The sequence below is a fragment of the Halichoeres trimaculatus genome, unplaced genomic scaffold, assembly GCF_033239565.1.
Source record: "Halichoeres trimaculatus isolate MK-OKI-2021-1 unplaced genomic scaffold, fHalTri1.1 fHalTri1_scaffold_1, whole genome shotgun sequence".
NCBI classification, from domain to species: domain Eukaryota; kingdom Metazoa; phylum Chordata; class Actinopteri; order Labriformes; family Labridae; genus Halichoeres; species Halichoeres trimaculatus.
Window position 1 is genome coordinate 40,064,848 of NW_027437179.1, and position 26,952 is coordinate 40,091,799.

The 26,952-nt window shown below is 41.0% G+C and overlaps 1 protein-coding gene across 4 annotated transcripts in view; it reads left to right on the forward strand.

Annotated features, from left to right (window-relative positions):
* The window catches only part of stab1 (stabilin 1), a 97,892-nt gene extending 73,714 nt beyond the window's left edge, over positions 1–24,178 (forward strand). For all 4 annotated transcript variants that reach the window (XM_074687574.1, XM_074687489.1, XM_074687720.1 and 1 more), the window contains 19 exons: positions 1,296–1,385; positions 1,472–1,618; positions 1,711–1,767; positions 1,840–2,005; positions 4,830–4,979; positions 8,242–8,346; positions 8,458–8,574; positions 12,733–12,865; positions 12,982–13,039; positions 13,131–13,275; positions 13,392–13,525; positions 16,574–16,739; positions 17,065–17,171; positions 17,840–17,959; positions 19,673–19,807; positions 19,922–20,026; positions 21,156–21,305; positions 22,811–22,912; positions 24,011–24,178. In XM_074687574.1, the coding sequence (XP_074543675.1) occupies positions 1,296–1,385; positions 1,472–1,618; positions 1,711–1,767; positions 1,840–2,005; positions 4,830–4,979; positions 8,242–8,346; positions 8,458–8,574; positions 12,733–12,865; positions 12,982–13,039; positions 13,131–13,275; positions 13,392–13,525; positions 16,574–16,739; positions 17,065–17,171; positions 17,840–17,959; positions 19,673–19,807; positions 19,922–20,026; positions 21,156–21,305; positions 22,811–22,912; positions 24,011–24,073 (2,250 nt within the window). In that variant the 3' untranslated portion in view covers positions 24,074–24,178. The remainder of the gene's footprint in view (positions 1–1,295; positions 1,386–1,471; positions 1,619–1,710; positions 1,768–1,839; positions 2,006–4,829; positions 4,980–8,241; positions 8,347–8,457; positions 8,575–12,732; positions 12,866–12,981; positions 13,040–13,130; positions 13,276–13,391; positions 13,526–16,573; positions 16,740–17,064; positions 17,172–17,839; positions 17,960–19,672; positions 19,808–19,921; positions 20,027–21,155; positions 21,306–22,810; positions 22,913–24,010) is intronic.
* The last annotated feature ends 2,774 nt before the right edge of the window (positions 24,179–26,952 follow it).

Genomic DNA, 26,952 nt, shown 5'->3' on the forward strand with positions numbered 1-26,952 from the left:
TCGCTGGTGTTTCAGTGTAAAGTGTGACCCTGTTAACTGGTGACTCTCAGCCGTTAATCACTGACACTGTGGACTGAGAGTCACCAGTTAGCATGGTCGCTATTAACTCCAAAACACCGGTTGCTCTGTAATCAGGGTTCCCGCGGATAGTCTGCCTTGAAAAGTCTTAAAAGGCATTGAATTCATTATTCTCAAAATAAGGCCTGAATTGGCTTTAAAAAGTCTTAAATCCAAATTTCAAAAGTCTTAAAAATTTGAACACATTGGTAAGATTTATGTTAGTTTGAAGTAAAAAAAAATATTAAGTAACATTTATCTATTTTTCTAAATAATTTCCTGATTTACTCTCATGGCAACATTACGTAATTACAGTAGTGGAACTAACAAAACGATGATGTGGTTGCACAAGGAACTTTTAAAGCAGACGCATGTCTTGGTTCTACCTAGGGTGCCTGGAGAGAGAAAGAAATGAGCAAAAATCGGCAAAAAAAAATCTAAAAGTGGAAAATTGATTATAGCAGCAAAATTGAGACTTAAATTTGAAATTGAATTTCAAAAACCATGAAAAAATTCCAAAAATGGTTATGACAGTGGCCAAAAAGATGAATAGGGGTTAAATAGGCATAAGGTTGTAAAAATGGGGTTAAAAAAAGGTCAAAAGTGATGTTTTATGTAAATTAAACATTGCGTTAAAATTCCCTTTAACCCAGGTAATTCATGTGGTGTTTTTGTTTGTTAGTTTTGTTTGTTTCAATTGTGTTGGTTATCGACTTGTTTTTAAATTTTATTTCCAATGTCATTAAAAAAGTCTTAAAAAGTCTTAAATTTAACTTACCTTGAGCTGTAGGAACCCTGGTAATGGTCCAAACTTGATACACGTTGCCTCTGTTGTAAAGTATCGTTTCTAAAAACTGACCACAGAACAACCGTACATTTTTATGCTGACAACAGGTTGATTTTAGTGTTTAAAAAACGCTAACTCGTCTTAATGAATGGAGCTAAACGCTGCTTCTGCGGTCAAGATGTGTGCGCATCTTTATACTCTTTTAATACAGAAAATAATAAAGTAAAACATTTAAAAAAACTAATAGAAACAAACATCCTGCATTGGTTTAAGTGTGTTTTAGAAGCAATGTAAGCCTGACAGGTGAGGATGACAAACAGGAAACGCTTTAGCTCTAGGGTCTAAACTTACCCAGAGTCTTCCAGAGGACCAGGAACATTGGAGTGTGAGTTGATAGGCTGATAATGTAAATGAAATTTGTTTCTCTTTGTGTTTTCGTGTGTTTGTGTAGGTGATGAGTGTCAGTCAGCCCGGTAAATACTCCAGTTATCGGACCATGCACGGATCTCAGGTTAAATTTTCCTGTGACCCGACTCTGGTGGTGAGAAAACCTTCACTCTCTGGTTGTTGAAGCTGTTTGGATCCTGTCTGGTTTTATAATGACGTCCTCTGTGTCTGTGCGTCCAGGGGGAGATTTTAATAAACCAAAACGCCGCCAAGATAGGAGACCGCTTCATGACCTTCCAGGAGGGCCTGGCCTTTGGCATCGACCAGTTACTGGAGCCGCCCGGCCTGGGAGCTCACTGTGACACCATGGAGAACAAAACCACCAAAGTGAGTCGAGGAACGATTGTGAGAAACACAAACCTGACCCAGAGCTCATCATCATCATCATCATCCTTATTATCTTTCTGCTATCGTCTCAGGGGCGCTGTGGGAGCTGTGTGATGCCTCCGATCTGCCCGTACAGAAACCAGGACACGGTAAGACCTGCCTCTCAACAGATACAACACATCGATGATCAGAAATCAGAAATGAGTCCTGCTCTGTTTCAGGGACAGAGGGAGAGCTGTTTGAATTTCCGCTCCAGGTTTGGGCGCGGCTACGGGCATCTGTACGACCTGGACAGTTCTTTCAGGCGGATGGGCTGCAGGAGAGTGTGTCAGCTGGAGACCTGGACCCAGAAGTGCTGCAAAAACCACTACAGCCGTGACTGTCGAAGTAAGAAACGAAGAAAGTCAGAAAAATAACAGACTACGTTAACAGTTAGCTCCATGTTTTTACTGAACACAGGGTGTTAACATTCACAGAACAGGGTGGGAGAAGTGTTGCCTGATGTGACCAAGGCCTCACATAAAGAGCTCTAACAAGACCCAGGACTAAGAGTTGGTGACTTTCTTAAAGCTGGAAACAGTTAACAATTAGCACAGCACACAATCCCCAATCTGAAACTGTCAGCTAAAGACTCACACAGATCTCAAATCTTTGCAAATCTACAATCAGCAAAACACTCAACAAAAAAAGACGAAGCCACTGCTGTCCATAAAAAACAGATTGCTGGATGTTGGAAGGAGGAGTTTGAAACAGAGCACCTGGATGTTCCACAGCACTACTGGCAAAATATTTTGAGGACAGATGAATCCAAAATTGATTTGTTTGGAAAAAAAAAACACAAAGTTGAAGCAGGATTAACACATCTGGGACCTCTTTGAGCTACTTGGGTAACATTCACAATTCTTATAAGCTGAACTACGCAGAAAAGAAAAATAGATGCTGACAGCTTGTCCATCATTGTCCAGTCAGCCAGCCTCCACCTCCACAGGGTCCAGGACTGAGCTTCTTCAGCAGTCTGTTCAGTCTCTGATCTCATTTCGTGGCGCAGCGCAGGGGGCACAAGCCTGGCGCACCCCGCACAGTGCTAATTTTGTTCGGCGCACCACTGTGCGCTGCCAATTTGACAATTTGGTAGACCATCTGCGCAGAGATGGGTGTGACTGCGTGCCAGGGGGAGTTGAAGGCACACCAGGGGGAGGTGTCAGCAGATCCATGTTGGCGCAGTGACAATTTCGTGCCAAAAACAGCGCAGAAAGTGCTCCGAAAGCTCGCCAGCTCCAACCTGGTCTATCCTCGGTGCAAAGCGGCGCATCCTCCGCAGCTGTGATTTGGTAACAGGTGCACATGTGCGCTCACAACAAAGCCTCAGAGGCAGGTTTCCAGAGTATCAGGCACATTTTAATGCAATAAACAATCACAGCAATCACTATTTAATTTAACCGTCTGAACCAGCATATACATTTATATCTATATTAACTGTCCCGTCACATCTGATGTCAGATTAAAGCCGTTTGTCATAATGGAAAGTTAACCTGACGGCAGCTGGAAGTTTGATGCACATCCTACAATTAAACAATAAACAGCCTTAACATCTGATACTGAGTATATATCTGGTTCTCTCATTTCATTTAATTCAAAGAAAAGAGGGAGAGAAAAGACGAAGAAAAAAGAGACAAAATAAATGTTTGTCACTCAGGATTAACCCGTGATTTCCCATATTTCTCTGTTTTAGTCTTTATTTTTAACGTGATCTAAAAAGATGGAGGACATTGTTGTAAGGAGGATGAGGTGGAGACACTGGGAGAGTATACAGTATATCACCAAAGGCTCTGCTATTTGGCGATGACAAACCAGGAGTGCAGGTGGATCAAAGGTATTCTGAATGTATAAGCCAGCTGTGTAACTGTCTCTTCATTTTGTTCTCCTATTAATGACAAAGGAACAGATTAAATCTGTCCTGGGAGCTGGCCCACACGGTGACGCGCTTCATGTCCTCCGATGCACCCCGCTGTCCATTCTCTTGCTGCAGGGACAGCGGCTCTGACCATCTCCGCTACCGGGTCTTTCCCAGTGTCGAGGATCACTCAGACCAATCAGACGCTGCGCCTCGGCCGCAGGGCATTTAAAGGCGAGGAGAGGCGCTCATTTGATTGGTGAAAACAGCGCTCAGCTGTGTTAAACCCACTCACGGCTTTTCTCCTCCCTCTCTGCCATTTGCACGGAGGGAGGCGTGGACGCGCAGCTCTGCGCCTCTCTGCGCCTTGGGTGCGCCTCTCTTGGCACTGCAGGAAACTTGCAAAGTGCGTCGGTCACACCCTGTCCGCGCCGCGATGGCTTGCACCTGGTCTACGAAATTAGAGCCCCCTGTCTCCTGGATCCTGTCTGCTCACAGCAGGTGAAGCTCTTCACATGTGGCCTTGGTGTCTGCTGTTAGCTCTGTTAGCCATGTCTGTGAATAGCATGATGCTACTCTGCCTTCTGGTATTCCCTCTGTTGCTGGGTTAGCACAGCTAGCTCATCCATCTTATTGGAGATAGATCTTACGTTCCCAATAACGATGGATGGAAGGACAGGTCCATGTCGTCACTTCTTAGCTCACACCTGAGAACCAGCACGTCGTCCTCACCTCCTTCTCCTCACCTTGTGGGAAACATCTGGCCTTGCACCAGTTAGCATTGACATGCTAAAGGCTGCTAACAGCTGCATGTAAACAATGCAGCCATGGTTACATGTAGGATCTCCAGACAAACACAGGAGAAAAGTAGTAAAAATATCGCTGAAGACAAAACAAGTTTGGAGTCCATGACCAATAAATGAGCCATAGAAAGTCCTGACCTTTACACACAGGAGATGCTGTGAGATGACCTCAACACAGTGATTTATCCCAGACATCCTGAGAAAATTACTGAAGGTAAACAGTTGAGTAAAGAGGAATGATCCAACACTCCTCCGTCAGGCAGGTTTGGTCTGACTACAGGAAAATGTTTGGTCCAAGTCCACATATAAAATCTGAGGGTTAGGATCCTTTCTCCATCCTGCATTGTGAATGTTTGTATGTTGTGATAAATAAAAACATGAAAACATAACTGTTATCCCAGCGGCACCGCGGCGTCTGAGGAAGTCAGCTTCTCTTCCAGTATTCTTGTGTCGACGTCCATAAGAAGGAGCAGCGTGCACATCTCTGCTGTCTGACGCGTTCTGTGTGTTTCAGTCTGTCCAGGTGGCGTGGAAGCCCCCTGTGGAAAAAATGGGGAGTGTGATGACGGGTTGAGAGGCTCTGGATCGTGTCGGTGCCGCGAAGGCTTCAGGGGTACAGCCTGCGATCAGTGTTTGCCCGGATTCTACGGCCCCAACTGCACAGGTAGACCAGAACACACTGACAGGAAACACAGGATGATTATCACCATCAAAACAATGTTTTTGTTTGTTTTTTTTTCTGGATTATTCAAAGTTAAAGAAGAAGATTTCAGATCAGGTCGATTACAGTTCAGGGAGCTCAACAAACGACCCCGGAGTAATGTCACTTCACTCCTCTACCCACCCCAAAACACGCCATCTGAAGTCAGCCTCAACCCCTTCAGCTCTACTTCAGTCTGTCGCCATAGCAACAGTCCCCACTCACCATCACACAGCTGGATGTTGTTCAAGCAGACCAAGCCGGCAGCTGTGCTCACCCAGAGTCACCCTCCCAGAACCGGGTGTTTAATCAGCTGCCGATCAGCGTCTGTGGGGTTTCAGAGGATCTCCTCCATGTTTATCAAACACGCTAACGACTGCGTGTGGAAAGATGGAGGCGTCTCCACATCCTCCACAGCTTCACCCACAATGAGGAAGGAGCTTCATCTGTTTGTCCGTTTTGTTTTGTTTTGTTTCATTTGAGTTGTGTTTTCTTCCTTTGTGCTACGTTTACTATTGTTGCTGCTCTGATTAGCTTCTTCTACTCGCTATTATCAACACACAGTCACTTACACACAGGGAACGCTGTGATCGGCTGAGATAACCATGTAACTCTCTGCTCAGAAACGTCCTGATTTAACCAAAACATCACCATCCAGGCAGAGGAGAGGGTTGAAGCAGACACAGACACTGACACACATGCATAGAGGCTTAGAGGAGACGATTGAGCAGGATTATTCCTGTAAAAGTTAAATGCTGGATCTAAATATAAATCTTAAACCATCCCTGATTTTGAATTTCTCCCAAATTTTCACATTGATTCTGTAACGTCTGAATAATGGGAATGAGAATTACAAGGGTCGGTGAATGCATCATCCACGATCAGCTGTTCAGCAGGCAACATCTCTGTGTGTCGTGTGTTTTCTGAGAGAGATGTGGGACACACTCACCAGAGGATTGAATAGAATAGAATAGAATAGAAAATACTTTATTTATCCCCGAGGGGAAATTCAGGAGTCACCGCAGCATTTAAGAAAACAAAAGTAAGAAAGAGTATAGAAAGTGCAAAAAAAGTCCATAAGAAATTAGATGACGACATCCCGTCCACCACTCGTCCACCACTCTCCAGTCAGCCAGCCTCCACCTCCACAGGGTCCAGGACTGAGCTTCTTCAGCAGTCTGTTCAGTCTCTGTCTCCTGGATCCTGTCTGCTCACAGCAGGTGAAGCTCTTCCAATGTGGCGCCGGCGTCCGATGTCAGCTCCGTCAGGCACGTCCGTGAACAGCACGATGCCGCTGGGTTAGCACAGCTAGCTCGTCCATCCCCTGGGGCTAGATCCCACGTTCCCAACAACGATGGATGGAAGGACAGGTCCACGTTGTCATCTCCCAGCTCACACCCGAGAACCAGCACGTCGTCCTCACCTCCTCCTCCTCAGCTCGAGGGAAATCATCAAGCCCTACACTAGTTAGCATTGACATGCTACAGGCTGCTAACAGCTAATTTTGCATGTAAACAATGCAGCCATGGTTACATGTAGGATCTCCAGACAAACACAGGAGAAAAGTAGTAAAAAATATCACTGAAGCAACAAAAAGTTTGGTGTCCATGACGGACAATGAACCATACAAAGTGATGATCCACTCCAAATACAAAGATGACGAAAAAGAGACAAAAAAATTACAAGAAACGGACAAAGACGAGAGAGCTGCTGCAACAGGCAGCTACTTAGGTAGCGCCTAGCAACGGATTAATGCAGGGCTAAGTGTTACTTTTTGTGGTGGTTACGGCCAACAGTAACTGGTGCAAAGTGTTCAAATGAACTACTTGATGCTACAATAACAATTAAAGGCTCGTTCATAATTACTGTGTAGGATACACTGAAAAAACTTAAATATTATCAAGTGTTTTTGTCTTATTTTAAGTAAAATTGTCTTGTTAGACTTGATATGAGCCACGGTCACCTGACCAGTCCAGAAAAATGTTTTGTTTTAATTTATTTAAAGACAAAATGAGGTCTGAATGGCTTGTAACAAGTATAAAAACCTGCAAAGGGAACAAGAAAAATTTGCTCTAAAATTTGCTTGGAACTAGAATAGTGTCTTCATAAAAGTAACTTTTTTCTTACCCCATTGGCAGATTTTTTTTTCTCATTACAAGCAATTCAGACCTCATTTTTGTCTTTAAATAACTTGAAATGAGACATTTTTCTCGACTGGTCAGGTGAATGTGGCTCATATTAAGTCTAAAAAGACATTTTACAGAAAATAAAACAAAAACACCTGATAAGATTTTAGTTTTTTTGCAGTGCATTTGTCCTCAGACCTGGAATTCCCATATGACACCTACAAGCATTAGCTGCAACTTTTTACATTTAGATTTGACTTTAACATTAAGATTAAGTATTAGGATTAAGTATTTAGATTTTAAATTCAGATAAAGACTTAAATTTTAGATCTAGATTTAACATTTAAGTTGAGATTTTGTATTTTAATTTATATTTTGTATTTAGATTTAGATTTTATTTTAGATTTTGATTTAAAATTAGATTTTTTTTTTTTTAATGTGCACGTTTTTAGCAAGGCATGCCAAGTTTATTGTTTTAGCACATTTCAGCAAGGCAAATCAAAGTACTTAACAAAAAGACCAAGAAGATTAAAAAAAAATTCAACTAATAAAAAAATCAGAAAAAATAATAAGAATCAATAAAACAAAATAAGATTAAAAGAAAATAAAACAGATTTTAAGATAAGAGTAGCAGTGCAATGTTGCAAAATTGTACAACTTTTCTTTTTTTTTTCAAAAAAGAAAAGCAATAAAAAATAATTTTTAAAATGCTCTAATAAAGGCAGCTGTAAAAAGGTGAGTCTTCAACCTGGATTTAAAGCAGCTCAGAGTTTCAGCAGACCTGATATTTTCTGGCAGCTTGTTCCAGATATTTGGAGTATAGAAGCTGAACGCTGGCTCTCCATGTTTGATTCTGTTGTAAACCAACAGGAGTGTTTTAAAGTCTATCCTCTGACAAACAGGAAGTCAGAGTAAAGACCTCAGAGCTGGACTGATGACAAGTTTACAGAACTTTCTGCTTTGCATGAATTTTAGTCTCAAATGAAAGAATAACAAGCTAAATCTTCTATTCTTCTATTAAAAAGTGACTGAAACTTTGCATTCAGTTTCCCACAAGCCTCTACCTTTAAGATAAATCAGGTGTGTTTTTTTCCCTCCAGTCTGCTCCTGTACGGCGAAGGGGAGGTGTGACAATGGGATTGCAGGATCTGGAAAGTGTGTCTGTGTGCCCGGCTGGGAGGGGACGCGCTGCCAGAACAAACTGGGTGAGTTTCCCTCATGAAGTTAACATCAGGAAAACTTATTTAAATCAGATTTTATGTTTAAAAAATTAATATTTTGTTTTTGATGGATCGCCGTGTGTCGTTGTGTCCCAGGCTCCATCCCTGAGGAGTGTCGGCAGTGCCACTCTGAGGCCGACTGTTTGCCAGGCGTTGGGTGTCAGTGTAAACCCGGGTTTCAGGGGAACGGGACCTTCTGCGCTCCAGAGCCACGTGAGTCTCTTTTTCTTTTTCTGTTATTTAATAATCCCATCCTAAAGCATAAAACGTGTAACTTTAAAGCTTTTCAACACCGAATTGAAAGATGAATTTCAGCACGTCAGGGTCACAAGCTTCCTTTCTTACAGGAAGGAGAGAAAGAAAGAGAAAAACAACGAAACAAAGACAAATTCTTCAAAATAAGCAGTTTGTAGCTTTTCAACTCGTCTCCAGGTGACTTTCAGTGTGAGCAGTTTAATCAAACATCCACACTTACAATAAAGGTTTTAAACAAACTAAAGAGCTCTTAAAGACAGAGAAAAGGAGCCAGAGAAATGATCTTAACCTTCAGCTGTGATGAGAACAAGCAGTCCTGAATTTTTCTGCAGCGTGCCGTGAGATCGTCCTGACCTTGAGGCTCGAACAAACAAGCTCTCACCTTTTAGAGCTCAGATAAGAAAACTGGGACCGTTAACACCGGCTTTGTCTCAGCGGTTAAAGAAATCCAGATTTTATTTGATCGTTTAACGTGACCCGAGTGCAGAGGATGGGCTAACAGATGAAACACAGCGATCAGACTCCTTCTGCTGTTTTCACGTCTGGAGGGAAGCCAGCTCCACTTCCTGCCTCTGAGGGAGTTCAGCTTTCACTCTGGTCTGAATCACTCAGAGAGATTTAGTCAGGGTCGTCCACACTCTGAACGATAACAGGACTTAAAGAGAGGGTATTCTGCTTTCCCATATGTTAAACAAGGATATAAAGTATTTAAAAGTTTCAGACAGAGGCTGAAGTACAGGTTTTTTAAAACATCAGGGAGACAAATAGAGATTTTTTGAGCTGTCAATCAAGTAAAGATACTACAGGGGCAGCAGAGGGACAAAATAAAGACCAAAAAAAACATTAGTTGATGCTAAGATGCTACAAGGCAGTGTTAATTCCAGCGACCAAAAATATAGTGTAAAGTTTTCATCAACAACACATTTTTCCGCTGAGATGACGAATGATGACGAGCTAAAAATAAGTCACTGACAATAAAAACTGCCAGCCATTTCCAGAGCATCTTGAAAACGATCTTTCAAGACGCAAATAATCTTTTTTTCTCTGACTATATAAACACCAAAACTACCTAAGGAGAGTGGACTCTCTTCCTGTTTTTGATCCAAAAAACAGACAAAACGTACTTTTTTGATGACATTCATCTCTGGCGCTCCGTCCTTTGATCCTCTCCATGATCTCCGTCGTCTTTTCTCATGATCACGCCGCTCTTTCTCTCTGAACTACTGCGACACATCCTCAGTTGGAGCATGAGCTGCCTGAACTTTTCTGACTCACAGCGTCTCTCTCTGTCTCTGTCATCTTAAATCTTCTCCTCATATCCATGCTGAGCTCTCATCCAAAGAGCACACCGCTCTCACCCACAGTAGCTTGATTTTGATTGACAAGCTCTGCCAGACCCCGCCTCCCCCTGCTGAAAAATATAATTTACTTCTATAGACGCAGTAAATGGTTGTAACTGAAGACGTCAGTGGCAGTGAATGAGTTAATAAATGAAACATGGATATAGAAACACTGAGACTGCTCCACCAATCAGAAACAGGCAGCTTAGAGGCCCTGGAAAGTACTGCCTCCCAGGAAGTGCTGTTTTCAGGGGTAAATTTATTCCCCAGAACTAAATTCAGACCCCGGTTCCAAGAGTCGAAACGCAGCCGACGAAAATATATCACATTTATTTGTTTAATGAAAAATAATGTCAGCCTGTTGACGTTTTAGTCCAACTAGATCACATGTGTCAAACTCAAGGCCTGCGGGCAAAATGTGGCCCACCACGCCATTTTATTTGAGTTTAAAGGTCTGATTGCGCTGCCGGGCAAAAACTATGATAGCATTTGGTACTTTCCCAGCACGTTGATTAATTTTGTTTAAATGGAAAGAGAAATACCGTCCAACTTTTAAATTAGGGATAAATGATGTTGTTCACCATCTGACACGTGAGAAAATATGTTATACCACAAGAGGCAGTGCCCAGAAATTTTATTCCATCTGGCAACCTTTTTTAACCTTGCAGAGCAGACGGACCTGCCTGATTCTGTTTCTGGACTCCTGCAGATCCATCTTGCCAGACTCCATTGACCAACGATTTCACACGGCTAAATTCTGACCGACCCAATCAGGGAAGAGAGGCGGGAGCTGTGGGAGCAGACGTGACGTCAGCAGACTTTCGTACTTGTCAGCGTTCCTTTGATTCTTAAGTTAAATTTATAAAGACGGAAGCTGTCGTCTAACGCCTTTTTCACAGCTGTTTCTCATGATTCAGTAGTTGTTCATCTATTGTTTCTTAGAAGCATCGGCTCACATAAGCTACGTCATACCGTGGCTTGATGTGGATTGGTCCGTGGTGAGTGTGTTAATCAGAACGGTTGTCCAATCACCAGCTGTGGATATTTTTTAAAGTCCCGCCTCTGAAAACAAATCGGAAGAGCTGCTACCCAGATGGACTTGTGAAATATTTCCGTGGCGGATATATGAAACTCTTCGTCTGGCGTGTCAGGTTAATTCCAGATGGGCTGTGGTCAAACTTTAAAAAATTAATACACCTGGTAGAAATGTTTCTCTCGTCTGATTGTTGTCATTTGGCTGTCTTGTATCCAAGTCCTCTTTTTTTCGGAAAAGTTTTGTTTTCATTAGATATATGAGGTTAAAAACAAGGCTTGACGTCACGCTTAACGATGATTGACAGCTGCTGTTCTTGTGTATTTTTTGGGGGGATTGTAAAATATGTCGGGAGGTAGAGCCAGGAAGTGATTAAACTCTCAAAGAAAAAGAAAATAATTATTATTTTTGTCACCCAGCTCCACTCAGATTCTCCCAGAATCCCTCACAGTCTCTACTGCTGCTACAATGGCTGAGCCTGTGACGGGGAATTTGGCTTCAAAACCATACAATGGTAAATTGTGGAGCCACGTTGTCCACTCTATATACAGTCTATGGTCGAAACGCAGCCTACGAAAATATGCCACATTAATATGTCAAAAGAAAAATACTGACAGCCTGTTGACGATTTAGTCCAACTAGATCACACGTGTCAAACTCAAGGCCCCAAATATGGCCCTTATGTGGCCCTCAAGAGTTTAAAAGGTCTGAATGCCTTACAAAAGATATGTCATAATGCATTGACCTTAAAACTACGTTTCCCATAATATCTTCCAATTATGTTAACCCTGAAGTGATAGCATCCCACCACTAGACTGCAGTGTTTTCACATAAGTGCCATTTTTTGAACCAGCGGAATTGATAAATAAAACAACGATCCAAAAATATCCAGGAAGGGAAAAGCTGATGCAGATGAAGGTTGTTTGAAGAAAGACGGGAAGGTCAATATATGTTTGTGCTGAAGGAGAAAAACCAGTATGACTTTCATTTTATCAGGCGGTGGCGGTTGTCTAAGAGTACAATCCACGTCGGCATTTTAACAACAAACATGGAGCTAAGTACGCTAAAGTGAGCCTTCAGGAAAATAGTGCAAGATTTAAATTGCAAACTGCAATCACAGCAGGATGTGTTTAAGAAAGCCCCGACCAAAAACAACGTAGCAGAGAAAGCTAACATTACTGTGGCTGAAGCCTTTTTCAGAGGGGCCATTTTTGAAGCAGTAGTTGCATTTACTTTACATTACATTTAACTCTTTGTGGGCAACCATTGTTGTTGATTTGGCCCTCGGTGAAAACGAGCTTGACAACCCTGAACTTGATGATTTTAAACAAGTTAAATCTTTGAGAAGGCAAACAGCCAATCATAAAGCCAGATTTTGGGCAAGCCAATCAGATTTTAAGAGGGCTAATTCCACCGCCATTTACCCCTCGAACACGGCCCTGTCAAATTCACTCATAAGAGACAATCATTCAAACAAGTAAATCAGGAGGGAATGCGTAAAGTGGAAAGTATTCTTGTTTTGTGAGTTTATCTTAAAGAGTTTGTTTTGAAAATCCTCATCTGATAATGTTTAGCGACAGGTTTTTGAGTGAGACCTGCAGCTGTTTGCTCTGGTGATTGGATTATGATGAGGAAGAGGAGGAAGAGGATGTGTAGATATGAAGACGACCCCCTCACAGATCAGATACCGTCCCTCTCCCTCGACATGAATCCACATCCTGACAGCTTTATCACACCCCACAGCTCCAGACCTCTGCTCCGTGTACCACGGCGGCTGTCACCAGAACGCCGACTGCAACCAGACAGGACTGCTCGTCAACTGCACCTGTCGCAGCGGTTACCAGGGCGACGGCTACTCCTGCGAGCCCATCAACAGGTTGGAGCGGCCTGTCGTTTCCTCTGATTTAAATCTCTGTTCCTCTTCGCTGGTTTGTGCATTACTCAGTGGATTCAGGAAGTCCTCAGCGTGTGTTTGTCTCCTGTCTCTGTCAGGTGTGTTGAAGAAAACGGAGGCTGCAGTGAGTTCGCCACCTGCAAGTTCACGGGGCCGGTATGCCACACTTCCTCCCTCTCTGTATTTATCATCATTTATGTTTTATTTTTGCGTGTGAAGCGATAAAATGTTGAGATATTTTTTCTAGAATGAGCGTGAGTGTGAGTGCCTGCCGGGGTACCTGGGTAATGGAGTCCAGTGTTTGGAGAAGGTGGTCCCCCCCGTCGACCGCTGCCTGGAAGACAACGGAGGCTGCGACCCCGTGGCCACATGCAAGGATCTTCATTACCACGGTAACACGTCTGAATGAGCTGCTCTGACGTTTAACTCCTGACACTGAGTCTGATTTTAGGACCTTCAAACCGTCACGGTGACTTTCAGGTTACGTAACACTCGTGTCATATTTCAGACAACAAAGCCGGAGTGTTCCACCTGCGCTCTCCGGAGGGGAAGTACAAGATGAACTTCAGCCAGGCTGACGCCGCCTGTCAGGCCGAGGGCGCCACGCTGGCCACCTTCAAACAGCTGGGAGACGCACAGCAGGTGAAGCTGCTCTCAGAGGCCCACCCCACTGAGCAGCTGAAGAAACTACTTCTCAAAAAGTGGAAATAGAAAAGCAGATTTTAGTGCAGTGCAGTAATTTTTAGTGCAGAGTGAGAGGTCTCTCATTTTTTATTACTATCTTTGATATATAATTAGAAAGATTTTCTTCTGTAGTTTTAACAAATACACAGACATGAGAATAAACAACACTTTAAAATCCCATTAGAGCACCAGCACTCCCTTTTTGTTCTCCTCAAATTACCGTAATTCCTCAAATAAATGAGCAAGTGAAAACATCCAAACAGCTCCTTAAAGAAGAAAGACAAGCTTTACGGCTACTAATGAGGTGTTACAGTAACACCTTAGTTTAGTTTAGACCGGTTTTGTCTGGTTTAGTCTGGTTAAGTCCAGTTTAACTCAGGTATGTTAAGTTTAGTTGGATTTTCTTTAGTAAATTCAAGTGTAGTTAATTTTAGTAAAAATAGGTTTAGTTTAGTTTAATTGATTTTGTTAATTTCGTTTTTGTTTAGTTGTAGTTGTAGTTTAGTTGTGATTTAGCTGAGATAAGTTTAGTCTGATTTAGTTTGGTTAACTTTGATAACATTGAGCTCAGGTAACTTTTGTTTAATCTAATTTAGTTTTTTTCTGTTTAGTTTATTTTTGTTAAGTCCTGTTCAGCTCAGATACATTTGGTTTAGTTTTGTTTAGTTAAGTTCTGTTTAGTTTAGCTTAGCTTAGCTTAGTTTAGTTTGGTTTATTCCTGTTAAGTTTGGATATGTTTTGTTCAAGTTAAATATTTCATTTGTTTCAATTTGAGTTTTGTTACATTAATTATTTTTTCTCAAGTTGATTTGTATCTTGTTTGTTTGATTTAGTTGAAAAAAGTCAAATTAGGTTTTACGTTCCAGTCACAGGTAAAAATTAATGCATTCATTTTCACTACCGTAACTCCTCAACTATTTGGGCAAGAGAAAAATTCAAACAGTTCCTTAAAAAAAGAGAAGATGAGCTCTCCAGGCCTTTATAAAATGTTAAAGCATCAAAATCTGTATGTCTATCAATATATGACTACCCAAGCTCGTCTGTTTTCAGGAAAAAAAATGCTATAGCCACAACATTTCTCTTGCAAATGCCGACACGTCTGTGAGGATCATACATTTGTGTGATGAGCAGCAGAGCTGAGTATGTGCTGATGAACCGTTTGCCAAATCTTCCATTCTTAATTACGGTTATATTCTGTGTGTGCATGCTGGACTCAGTCTCCCATGCTGCTTTGCAATTTTTCCCTGGTTTAGGATTTCACACACATTATTGAGTGTTGTGTAAAAAAAAGGTTTGCCTTACTCAGAGGTGTCAAGTAACAAAGTAAAAATACTTTTTTAATCTTACTTCAGTAAAAGTTTTAGGTATTTATACTTAAGTATTTAGTTTTTAGCCAACTTTTTCTTCTACTCCTTACAATTTTAGGCAAATATCTGTACTTTCTACTCTGCACATTTAAAAATAGCCTCGCTACTCATGTTTCATCCCAGTTTGTCAGTGTTTAAAAAGACTCTCACCAAAAAAAGTAAAAACCCATCCTGAAATCACTGAAATCACGCCATCCAGAAAGCATGAATTTGATTGTGGATGGATGAGAGGGATTAAAGTCATTTAGGAGCCACAAAATCTACTTTATCTCTACAAGGGGGAAAATTCAAATTCTGTACATGGTTAAAATCTAGTGAATATTAATCACAACAAGACATTTTTTGAAGTCATGAAATTTGATTTGTGATGTCTTTGCTTTTTGTATTTGCAAAAAATGTCCAAAAAAAAAAAAAAAAAGGTTTCAAAAATTTCCAAATATTAAAAAAATTTTTTTTAAATCCAAATAAATCAATAAAGATAAATTTGCAAAATTAAAAAAAAGAAATTTCAAAAATTTGCAAAAATTGAAGTTTAATAAATTTGCAAAAATATCAAAAGTAAATGAAATCAAATTAAAAAAATCAAACATTTTTGAAATGTCAAAAATTTGTAAAATTAAAAAAAATTATATATATATATATATATATATATATATATATATATATATATATATATATATATATATATATATATATATATATATATATATATATAAGTAGATTATTTGCTAATGCCACATATCAAGCATGTTTATTAGGCCGTCTCGTTGCCAGTTAAATGAATCCATCCACACAGAATTAAAATCAGTATTTTCTTCCAGATTAGTCTTTTTGTAGATGTAGTTATCTTCCCAGGGCTGTAAAACTTGAGGTTAGCTACAGGTGCATGGAAAGTTGGTGGGCTGTTGATGTTGTAGGAGGTGAAGTAGAGCGGTGGCAGGCTTTATTGACAGATGGGATGAAGATTTAGTTCAACTCAATGTTAACACAGGATTTTATTTAGTGTCAGTGTCTTTAATCATCAATACCATCTGTAAGAAAAATAACTATTCTTTATTTCAGTAATATTACTTAAAGTAGTTTTTTTACACTTTTAATTAAGAAAAAGCTTGAGTTGATACCTCTACTTTTATAAAAGTCTTTTTAAACCCTTGGATCTATACTTCTACTTAGTAATGAATGTGGATCCTTTAGACACCTCTGGTCTGACTTTCTCAACAGAGGGATGGAGCGTTGGTAAATCTTTTTTTTCAGAGCCGTATTAAATGATCTGCTGTGTTGTTGATGCTCTTTACTGACTCCTGAATCCATCACCAGCTGTGCCCTCTGCTCCCACAGACAGATTCAGTCTGACACTCTCTGTTTTTGGTCAAAGTATTTTATGTGTTTTTACTCCTTCCTCCATCTCTGAGCTACAAGCTCTCCTAAAACTGGATGATTTTGATGGTTTGGATTATTTTAAAACCAGGATTAAGGATCATGTCGTGAGTTTGAGTTTCAATTCTCACGATCCCTAACAGTAAAATCTCTGCAGCTGATCGTGAAGTATTTCTTTGATCCTCAGACCCATTTTGCAGCAAAGCATGCTGGTATTTCTGGTATTTCTCCTCTTATCTTGGTTCTTCTCTGGCTGTGACAGCTGGGAATGCATCTGTGTGTGGCTGGCTGGCTGGACGGAGGAAAAGTTGGATACCCGACCACGTTCCCCACCGTCAGGTGTGGAGGGAACCATGTTGGTGTGGTTCTGTACAAAGAGCCGGTGGACCAGAGCAGCACGTACGACACCTACTGCTACAGGCTCACAGGTACAGCGTTAGCTAAGTTTACTTAGTTTAAATTACTGACATCTGAGAAGTTAAAACCCCCAAATACTTGTTGCTATGTCTTCATCAATATTTCACTCTTTTGTATTTCACTGTTAACTAATAACAACAAACCAAACGTTTAAAATCTCATGAAGAGATCAGATTTTATGAACGTGGCTTCAAGACACAAGAGTCAAGTTCTGACCCTGAGAGAAATCAGAAATTGTTGAAAAATAAAAACTCTTCAGACGCATGATAAGCAGCAATGACTGAGCGTTGTGACGTGTGTGTGTGTGTGTGTGTGTGTGTGTGTGTGTGTGTGTAGATGTTTCCTGTGACTGTCCGGCCGGTTACATCGGAAACGGAGACTTCTGTAACGGCGTCCTGACCAGCGTCCTCGCAGCGTACAGTAACTTCTCCATCTTTTACAAGGTCAGTGGAACACCTGAAACCAGGGTCATCCAGACTGATGACATCACAGCTCACCTGTCCCTCAGGTGTCTCTGATCCCAGATGATCAGTGGTCAGTTTTCTGCAGCGTTACGTGCTACGTCAACATCAGCAAACTGCTTCTGACCAAGGAACATGTTCTCCATAGGGGGGCGATGTGAGGGGAATATGTCAGGATGGTTTTATGGCAGGATCAGGATCTGGATTTGATCAGGATCTGGATTTCATACTCAGACTATTTTGTCCTGAAACAACATTTTAGCTCTAAATATTTCTGATTTCTTCTTTCTCATGCACCGTTTTTTGTCAAGTCTGCTCTATTTGTAATCTCATCCTGATAAATTCATTCATTTAAAGACGTCAGCTGGATTAGTTGAGTTTCTGCAGAAAGTACAGAGTTTTAGCTTTAGCCAAGCAGCCTATGAACACTCCAAATGCTACATTGCGTTTTGTCCCTGGTTCAGGATTTCCCTCACAGCTCGGAGTCTTGAATGAATTGATGCTCTCAGAGTGAGACATTTATACTTTGGCTTTGTTCGAGCACTGAAAAAAGACCTTGGGCCGGTCTTTGGACATTCCTGCTTCAGTATCTTATTTACAGAAAGTTAATCTGCTGTGATTATAATCTGACTTCTCTCCTCTTGTTTTAGTATTTGATGGATTACAGCGGCTCGTCTGCGGAGGGACAGAAGCTGGTGGATTATCTGACTCGTAAAAAGTCTGAAGTCACGCTGTTTGTTCCTCACAACTCAGGTTTTACTGTGAACAAGGTAAAAAACCTTCAACAATCACCCACCAATTACAACTTTGATTAAAAATCACAAGTTTCTTTCCAGCTGAAAAATTATAAATAACTAACTTAATGATTACCTAGTTAAATATTTCTTTTTATTATGAATTTAGTTAACTAATTGATTATCGAGATGATTTAGAAATCACAAAGAGATCAGGTAGGGCAGCCAGAGTCAACTTTAAACAAAATCTTAACAGTCTTAAGCCCTTTGCACATTAGATGCATATTTTTGTGCCAATATTTTGCACGTTATTTACTTTTTTAAAACCTACTATTTTCAAATGAGAGCTTTCACACCAGCAATATTATTTTGCTGAGCAAAATTATGGCTTTTTATTTTTTCAGACCAAGGTTGATTTTTCCAAAGTTTTGCTTGCAACAAGTTTACATCTGACACGTCACATACCAAAAGACTTAAAAACTGCAAAAACAGCGATTACAAAGACAACGTTTGGGGGAGAATAGCTGCAGAAATTAAATTTTCTCCAATTTTATTGCAATTTCGTGCTGTTTATTAGCCTCGCCAATGGTGTGCAAAGGCCTTTAAACAAAAATGTGTCCGAAATTAACTCAGAATTAAAGCTGCAAGCAGCGTTGGACGGGTCCTCACTCTCTTGCCAGTCCTTCATACCAGCCCGTCATGACGGATTCCCTCCAATGTCCAAGTTTCATCCCTTTAGAATGTGTATGTGTGAGAAACAAAGCATTTTCCCGCCTTCACTGAGTCACATGACCAGCTGCACGGAACTCCTAATCAGTGTGTGACATCATCACTGCTGCTACACTGAGGAGTGAAGCTGACTGAAGTTTTGGAAACAACTCCTCATAGACGCCACAATGCTGACCAAATCTGTGTAAAAATATGATATTTGGGTATGAAATTTTGTCAGGAACCCATCCATGTTGTTTTTAAAGCTGTACCACCTTTACATTTTTGTCCAGAGGCCTAAAGGTGGCAGCATATATGGTCTAGATTCAGTAATCCCATGTATTCTAATGGAGGGAGCTGAGGGGGTTTCTTTGGGGTTCACCGACTTTGAGGTGTCGTAATTTAAAAACCGGGTCAGAAATAACAACTTCCTTAAAAAATGTTGAAGAGGAGGGTCCACTCTTTCATCTGAGCAGATTTCAGGCCAACACCTCTTATGGTTTTGGAGGAGATAATATTTGAAGAAAGGTTAAGAATGTGGCAAAATCTTATTTTGAAAGGAAAATCGCTGGCTTCCTGTTGGAGATAAGTTAAAATACCTGGTGCCTTTTTTTGTGCGTCTTAATGAGACAAACATTTTGATGTTGGGCATTTTCATCAACAACATTCCTACTGCCCACCAGAGCCATTTAAGTGTGTTTTTGAATGCCTAGGTGGCGCTAGAGAGCAAATTATGGGATGCTGGGGATTAATTTTTGCATTTTATTATTTTTTTTCACGATCATGAGGTGTGTGCTAATTTTGGTGTGTTTTTGAGCATGATTTGGGGGTCAAATTCGAGTTCCTGCGTGGGAGGGAATAGGGCAAGGAGCCTAAATATTTAATTTCATTCAAACAAAAAAAAATGCTGCAGAGTTTAAAGCTTTGTGTTTAATAACCATTACTGTATTATCTACCTTCCCATCCAAATGTCTGCTAATGACATCTACTGTTTCTATTTTTTCCCTCTGTGTGTGTGTGTGTGTGTGTGTGTGTGTGTAGACTCTGTCAGGTCGAGATCTCGAGTATCACATCTTAGCCAACAACAGCAGACGACCGTTCAAGGGTCTGAAACACCAGGAAGCCATCGTCTCCAGGCTGGGGTTCAACCTGACGGTTACACACGGGAAAAATGAGGTCAGAGAAACACACACACACACACGCACACACACAGACCAGATTCATGAATCTAAATTTATGAATTCAGGACATGATGAGAGTGGTTTGATGGTTTCACTGACGTCTCCTCAGAGCGTTAAGCTGGTGAACAAGCTGCTGCTGCTGGACTGGGACATTCCTGCTGTCAACGGGATCATCCACGTCATCGAGGCCCCGCTCATGGCTCCGCCCCCTCCAGTGAGTAGGCCTGGTTTCACCCAGAGACGGCGACGAGAAAATCTGCTTTATATATCTGGTTTGACCCAACGCCAAAGTCACAGACGCAGTCATGAGGGCGACTACTTCTGTAGTTCTCCTCCAAAACACATGAGGGCAGTGTCATCTGTACAAGCATCAGATCAGCTGTTTCACAGTGATTTCAGTTTGTCTGGCGCCCCCTGTGGCCGAAGGGTGCCTTAAATCCTTGATCCAGAAGAGTTTCATCATGCCACAGTCTGAGGATCTTTGTTGTTATAAAATCAGTCTTCCTTCTCGTGGTTTTGTTTTCTTTTTTGGTCTGAAAGGATTAATTTTCATTCCTGCGAACGATAACAAGAAATGTTTACAGTATCGTTCACTGCTGCAATTCCTATCACGTCCACAGGGTGGTGCTGTAGAGCCCACTTCTCTGGTGGTGTAGCTTGTCTCTGATAGGATGATCCCCCCCTGCTGTTGCTAGGCAGCAAAGAGCAGATGGCCACGTTGAAATTTCTGGCACGGCGTTCAGGAAATGAAGATTCAATCAGCTGAGTTTCCAGAACGATAACATCACGGCTCTGCTCAATATTCATGAGGAACAAATCACAGCAGATCTGGAGCCTCCAGCTACACAACCAGATTTCATCCTTCCCGATGGATCATGTTCACTTAATCACCCTGTCCTGTCCCACCACGTGATACCTGCCCCGTTCATTTTCATCCCAGCAGCAAGATTCAGGTTTTGACCTTTAGAGTTCGACGTCTCAGATTATCTTTTTATTTAATCTAAGTCGCCTTTCTTTCATTTAACCTTAAAACGATTTCCTCTTCCTGTGATCATCAGGAAGCTGCAGAATCTGTTTCAGCTCCGCCTGCCCTCTGATCAGATCATTAATTATTGATTTTGTTAACGAGAGGGTTTTTATTGGCCTGTGAGGACGTCCAGCTGCTGGGAACAGCTGAGGCTGAGGCCACAATAACAGCTGAGCCGACAGTGTGTGTGTGTGTGTGTGTGTGTGAGTGTGTGAGTGTGTGTGTGTGTGTGTGTGAGTGTGTGAGTGTGTGTGTGTGTGTGAGGGTTTAAAGGATACAAGGATAAGGATTAACGCCGTCACACCTGTCTCTCCAGACCTCCCACCTCCCCTCCAGAGGCCACGCCCACTCCAGCAGCACAGTGTCGGCCATCTTGGTTTCAGTGGTCCTTGCTTGTGTGCTGGGAGCTCTGGGCTACTACGTCTTCAAACACAAGACTGACGCCTTCCGCTTCCACTATTTCAGAGTGAGTCACACACACACACACACACACACACACACATGAAATGGAGTTTCTTAATGATCTTGAAAAAAAGTCTCTTTTCTGGATACACTCACCGCCCACTTAATGAGGCTCACTTGTCTCGTTAACACAAATTTCTGATCAGCCAATCACATGGCAGCAACTCAACCTACATGAGAGTTCAGGGGTCTGCAACCTGCACTTTCCAAAGAGCCGTTTTGCCTCAGCTCACCTGAATAAAAGTCATTCAGGGGCCGGAAAATCTACTTTATCTTCACATTAAGACACAAAAGTGTATAATCAGGTGAATAATTATCTAAACGAGAAGTTTTTGTGTTTACAAATTTGCACATGTGATTTCTTAGTTTTTTATTTTTAATACATTTGTAAATTTAAGAAAAAAAAAAAAAGAAATTTGTAGTGTCATAGATTTTATAGACTTGCAAAATGTATGAAATTTCAATAAGTTGGAAATTTAAAAAAAAATCAAAAATTTGCAAAATACAAAAATGGAATCTAAAAAGTGCCAAATTAAAAAAAAATGCTGAAATGTCATAAATTTGAAAAAAAAAATAAATAAATAAATAATGCATTTTCAAAATTTTGCTTCATTTCCAAAACTTGTAAAAAACTTTCTTAAATTGTAAAAAATTGATTTTTCTTTTTTTAATTGCTAAATCTTCAAAAAAAATTGAACTCTTTTTCTTAATTTGCAAAAATGTCAAAAAAATGAAATTTAAAAATAAAAAAAAAGACATAAAAAAAATTAAAGCTTTGTTTCAATAGGTGATGCATTTTTAGTAAAAAAAATTATACTATGTTTTTACCTAGTGTCTGTGTCGTTATCATTAATACCCCCTTAGAAAAATATTTAAAGACCTTTATTTTAATGATATTTTTAAAGCTACAAGGAGCCACTACAAAGGAGTCAAAAAGCTGCATAAGGCTCCAGAGCCACAGGTTGAAGACCCCTGGTGTAGGACCATGTCCATCCGTTTATGAGCACAGTGTACCCATCTTCTGATGGCTACTTCCAGCAGGATAACGCTCCATGTCATAAAGCTGGAATCATCTCAGACTGGTTTCTTCAACATGACAATGAGTTCCCTGTACTCCAATGTCCTCCACAGTCCCCAGATCTCAATCCAATTGAGCACGATGGTGGACACTGGAGCCTAACTGTCAGACAGAAAAAGGACAGAGGAGCAGAAAAAAGAGAAACAGGAGAGAGATAGAGCACGAGCTAAAGGCTAATAGGGCTAAACTGTTTGTGTTAATGTTGACTCCAGCCCACAGTCAGCAGTTATTCTGCAGTGGTCTGTTCAAACTTGAGAGTCTATCAATAAAATGAAGAGTGAGGTTTCGTTAGCTCTGATTGGTCGATGACTGGCAGGACATGACCAGGATTCATTAACGTTGCACATTACAGATATTTCTTGAAGCACTGGGCTGCCAGTAGAGCTACATGAGGACGTCTACTAAACTTTTTATGATCTCCTTTGTGGCAGAATGACGATGAGGACGGCGCCGGCGGCAGAAAGAAGCCCACACTGGTCTCCATCCCTAATCCTCTGTACAGCGGCTCCAGAGCCTTCAGCGAGCCGTTTGGGGTGAGTCCACCAATCAGAGTTTGACCCCACCAGCAGGAGCGTCTGAGCCGCTCTGAGTCATTTAATCACAAACGTGTGGTGATCAAAACAAACACGAGCCAGTGTCCAAACAACAAGAGTTAGAAATGAAATCCAGTTACACTCGCTGTGTGAGAAAAATAACTTGCAAATATTGATTGCTTAAAGATATCTGAATTGTTCTTTGATTTAATTATTTCAAAGTTCAACAAAACTTCCACTTTCAACATGATTGAATGGTTTCTGAATATGGATTCTTTCAAGTAGTTTCCCCTCTTTTTTCTGGGCCACACAGACTTACCTTCCTGGATTTTGCCAATAAAGAGGAAGCAGCAGTTTTTAATTTAGAAAAGACAAATATAAAGAAGGAGTCTGTGCATGTTGGTGTTATTCTTCAGGTTAGCAGGGCCTGATGTGGGCTGAGGAGGAAAATAAATGTTTATCTTGCAACATTCAGCGTTAGTTTGTGGTCTGATCCAAGGCTCTGACGTCTGAGCTGAACGGTTAGAGTTCAGGTTAATTCAAAGCTGCCTCTTCTGTCTCCGTCATGTTCAGTTTGTTTTCTAACATTTCAGAAACTGTCCCTGCACAGGCCGACCTCTTTGTTAAACAAGACGCTCTTTCTAAACCAGAACAAAAAAAAAACGCTGTTACATCACCCTCTGTGGAGCCAAAACAGTGATTTGATTTTTCAGAACACAGAAGTTTCTGGTCGACCGCTGGGAGGTGAAATGACTGTTTTTGTAAACGGTCTGGAGGCTTTGAAAAGAGCGATGTAACAGCTGTTTCTGGAGTCAAACAAAGGTCAGTCTCTGGGCGACTTCCTGCAGGACTCAGTCGTGACGGCTGAGGGACAATCACTGACACACCTGGAGCTACAGCAGCTGATCGTAAAAAGCTTTTAGTGGGTTTTTATTTCTGCTTTCAGACGATGATCAGGGAGTAGAGGCGTAAAACCAGCTCAAATCCTGCCTGAAATTTGATTTAAGCTGGTTTTAAAGGGGATTCTGAAAGGATCTCCTTGAAAAGATGAGGAAACATCTCACAGGTAAATATTACTTTCTTCTGTCCCTCTTTCAGGATGCTGGTCCAGGATCAGAGTCAGCAGAACCTGAAGAAGCTCCAAACATCCTGGACCAGTAGCAGAAATAAAAACTGGAAATATCTGTTTACATCTCTCTAACTGGGTGACACTGACTCGGTCATCTGGTCTGTTAAGATTTACTCATCTCTTCATTTTTATCTCAACAAAAAAAAATAAAAATCTGTTTACTTAAACCTGAAGAATTTTCTTTATTATTTATAGTTTCACCTGGCTGTGTTCTGTACTAGATTCTGATTGGCTGAACTTGGTTAAAAAGAAGTAAAACCACTTCTTGCTACAAAATAACATCGGTTCCTTGTTAAATGACACATTTTATTTCGAAAAAAAAGGAAACTACTCAGTTGAAAGCACAAAAACAATCTGCACTTTGTGTCAAACAGGATTAAAGTAATTTTACGTTTAAGCTTCTACCTCTGAGCAAAGCATGCAGGCGCAGCTGATGAGACTGTTGCTACTGGGTAACCGCATCACAAAAGCTGGCAGAGCAGTTTTTTCAGCTTTTAGACAATTTAAAAACAAATCCTTTAAACAGTAAACCAATCATCGATGAACTGTGGCAGAATCTGTGATCAACAACTGGTTCAGGAAGTAAAAATAAGAACATGCTGGATTTAAATGTCAATTAGCACTTTGTCTGCACTGATGCTGCCAAAGACCGAATAATCTTCTAATATCTGTGAACTGAGGACTTGAGACCATAGGGAACACGATAATTTTAAACTGTAATTTTCTTGAGAAAAAAAAAGAGAAAGTAAGAGTTTGATCAAGTTCAAATCAGAAGAGGAGAAATGACCAGAAAGCAGAATCACATCAAGAAGAAGAAAACGCTGGAATCCTCATTTTCCCCAGACGCTCGCTGATGTTTCTACCTGAGCTTTAACATTTAAACTTCACCTGGGGCTGAATGATCCTGTCATAAACTAGAGAGAGAGAGACTCAGGGGAAATAACAAAATGTCAGTCAGCTGCTGAGCTAAACACACACACACACACTCAGTCATATTTAGGGTGTGTCTATTGCTAGACACTCTCATAAATCAACAGTTATGGGAAATTGACATCAGATTGTTCATTGTTCTTGAAATAGTGATATAACAGTGATATTATTACTATTTTTTGCTCCTGTGTTTGTCTGGAGATCCTACATGTAACCATGGCTGTATTGTTTACATGTGAACTCAGCTGTTAGCAGCCTGTAGCATGTCAGTGCTAACTGGTGCAAGGCCTGATGTTTCCCATAAGGTGAGGAGAAGGAGGTGAGGGCGACGTGCTGGTTCTCAGGTGTGAGCTAAGAAGTGACGACACGGACCTGTCCTTCCATCCATCGTTATTGGGAACGTAAGATCTATCTCCAATAAGATGGACGAGCTAGCTGTGCTAATCCAGCAACAGAGGGAATACCAGAATGCAGAGTAGCATCATGCTATTCACAGACATGGCTAACAGAGCTAACACCAGACACCAACACCACATTGGAAGAGCTTCACCTGCTGTGAGCAGACAGGATCCAGGAGACAGAGACTGAACAGACTGCTGAAGAAGCTCAGTCCTGGACCCTGTGGAGGTGGAGGCTGGCTGACTGGACAATGATGGACAAGCTGTCAGCATCTATTTTTTTATGTATGGAGCTTTTTGCACTTTCTATACACTTTCTGACTTTTGTTTTCTTGATTGCTGCTGTGACTCCTCCTGAATTTCCCCTCAGGTATAAATAAAGTATTTTTTATTTTATTCTGTTTAAGTATTTAAGACATTCTTCTGGTTTAATAAACTGATTGTTTTCTTCTGGTTTGACCGAGTCACTGTTATGCAGACAACACTCAGTGTAGAGGACTTTCAACTGTCCCTTGCCAACCTACTTGTAGCCGAAGGCCCCTACAGCTGTCACCCTCCAGTCTGCAAATGGTGACATCAGAAGCTGGCTCTCTCCAGGACAAAACCATAAAATTTGCTGCCCTTTGCCCCCTTGAAGAGTCGGCTGACATGCGTGTTCGAGGCCAGCCATGACACAAAATAACTTGAAGACATCTGAGAACATTGAATTTGAGCTTGTACTACAGGACTGCTGATAGAAAGAAAAGATAAATAATGTCAAGAAAACAATCTTGACAATCTTTTATGTCTCCTAAGAGCAATTTCGTTAGCAAGAAGTATAAACATACATTCCTACAACCCTAACCAGTACAGTAAAAGCAGTCAAACAGAAACAGCCCACAATGCTGAACCAACATATTCACTGCTGCATGGCTATCCTTTACTTTACTCAGAACACTCAGAAACAGGAAACTGTCACGAACCTTCCAAATATACATCCAAGGAAAAAGCGTCTGTCACCCAAACTCTTGTTGCGCAAAGAAGGACCTACCCTACCCTTGGTAGACAGTTGATTTGATAGATAAATAAGTCAGGAAACAGGCAGGGGAACTCAGGGTCCATCCAGACCCCACCTGCAGGAGGCATTTGGCCCCAATCCACTGTCAGGAAAAAGACATGACATCAGTTGTATAGCTGAGTGTCATCTGCATATTGATTAAACTTCATGGGGTGATCTCTGAGGGTACCTCCAAGGAGAGGTTTATATGAGGCAAATTGGTCCAAGTACAGAACCTTGCTGTACACCATCACCAATGTGAACAAACTGAGAAAGATTAGTGATCATGGGGTTGATTGGTTGTGATATTTTTATCAAGTTTTTTCTAACTTTTTCAGTGTTCAGAGAGAAATAAGGATTTTACTATGGCCAGTAGGTGTCAGACAACTTGCAAAAGCCACAACATGAATACAAACTTACAGCTACAACGGAAGTTATCAAAAGGTCAGCTCTATGTGTCACAATGATTTACAACAATAGACTAACTTTCAACAACGGTCTGTTGGTATACGGTAATGCTAACATTATAGCATGAGTTTCATACATT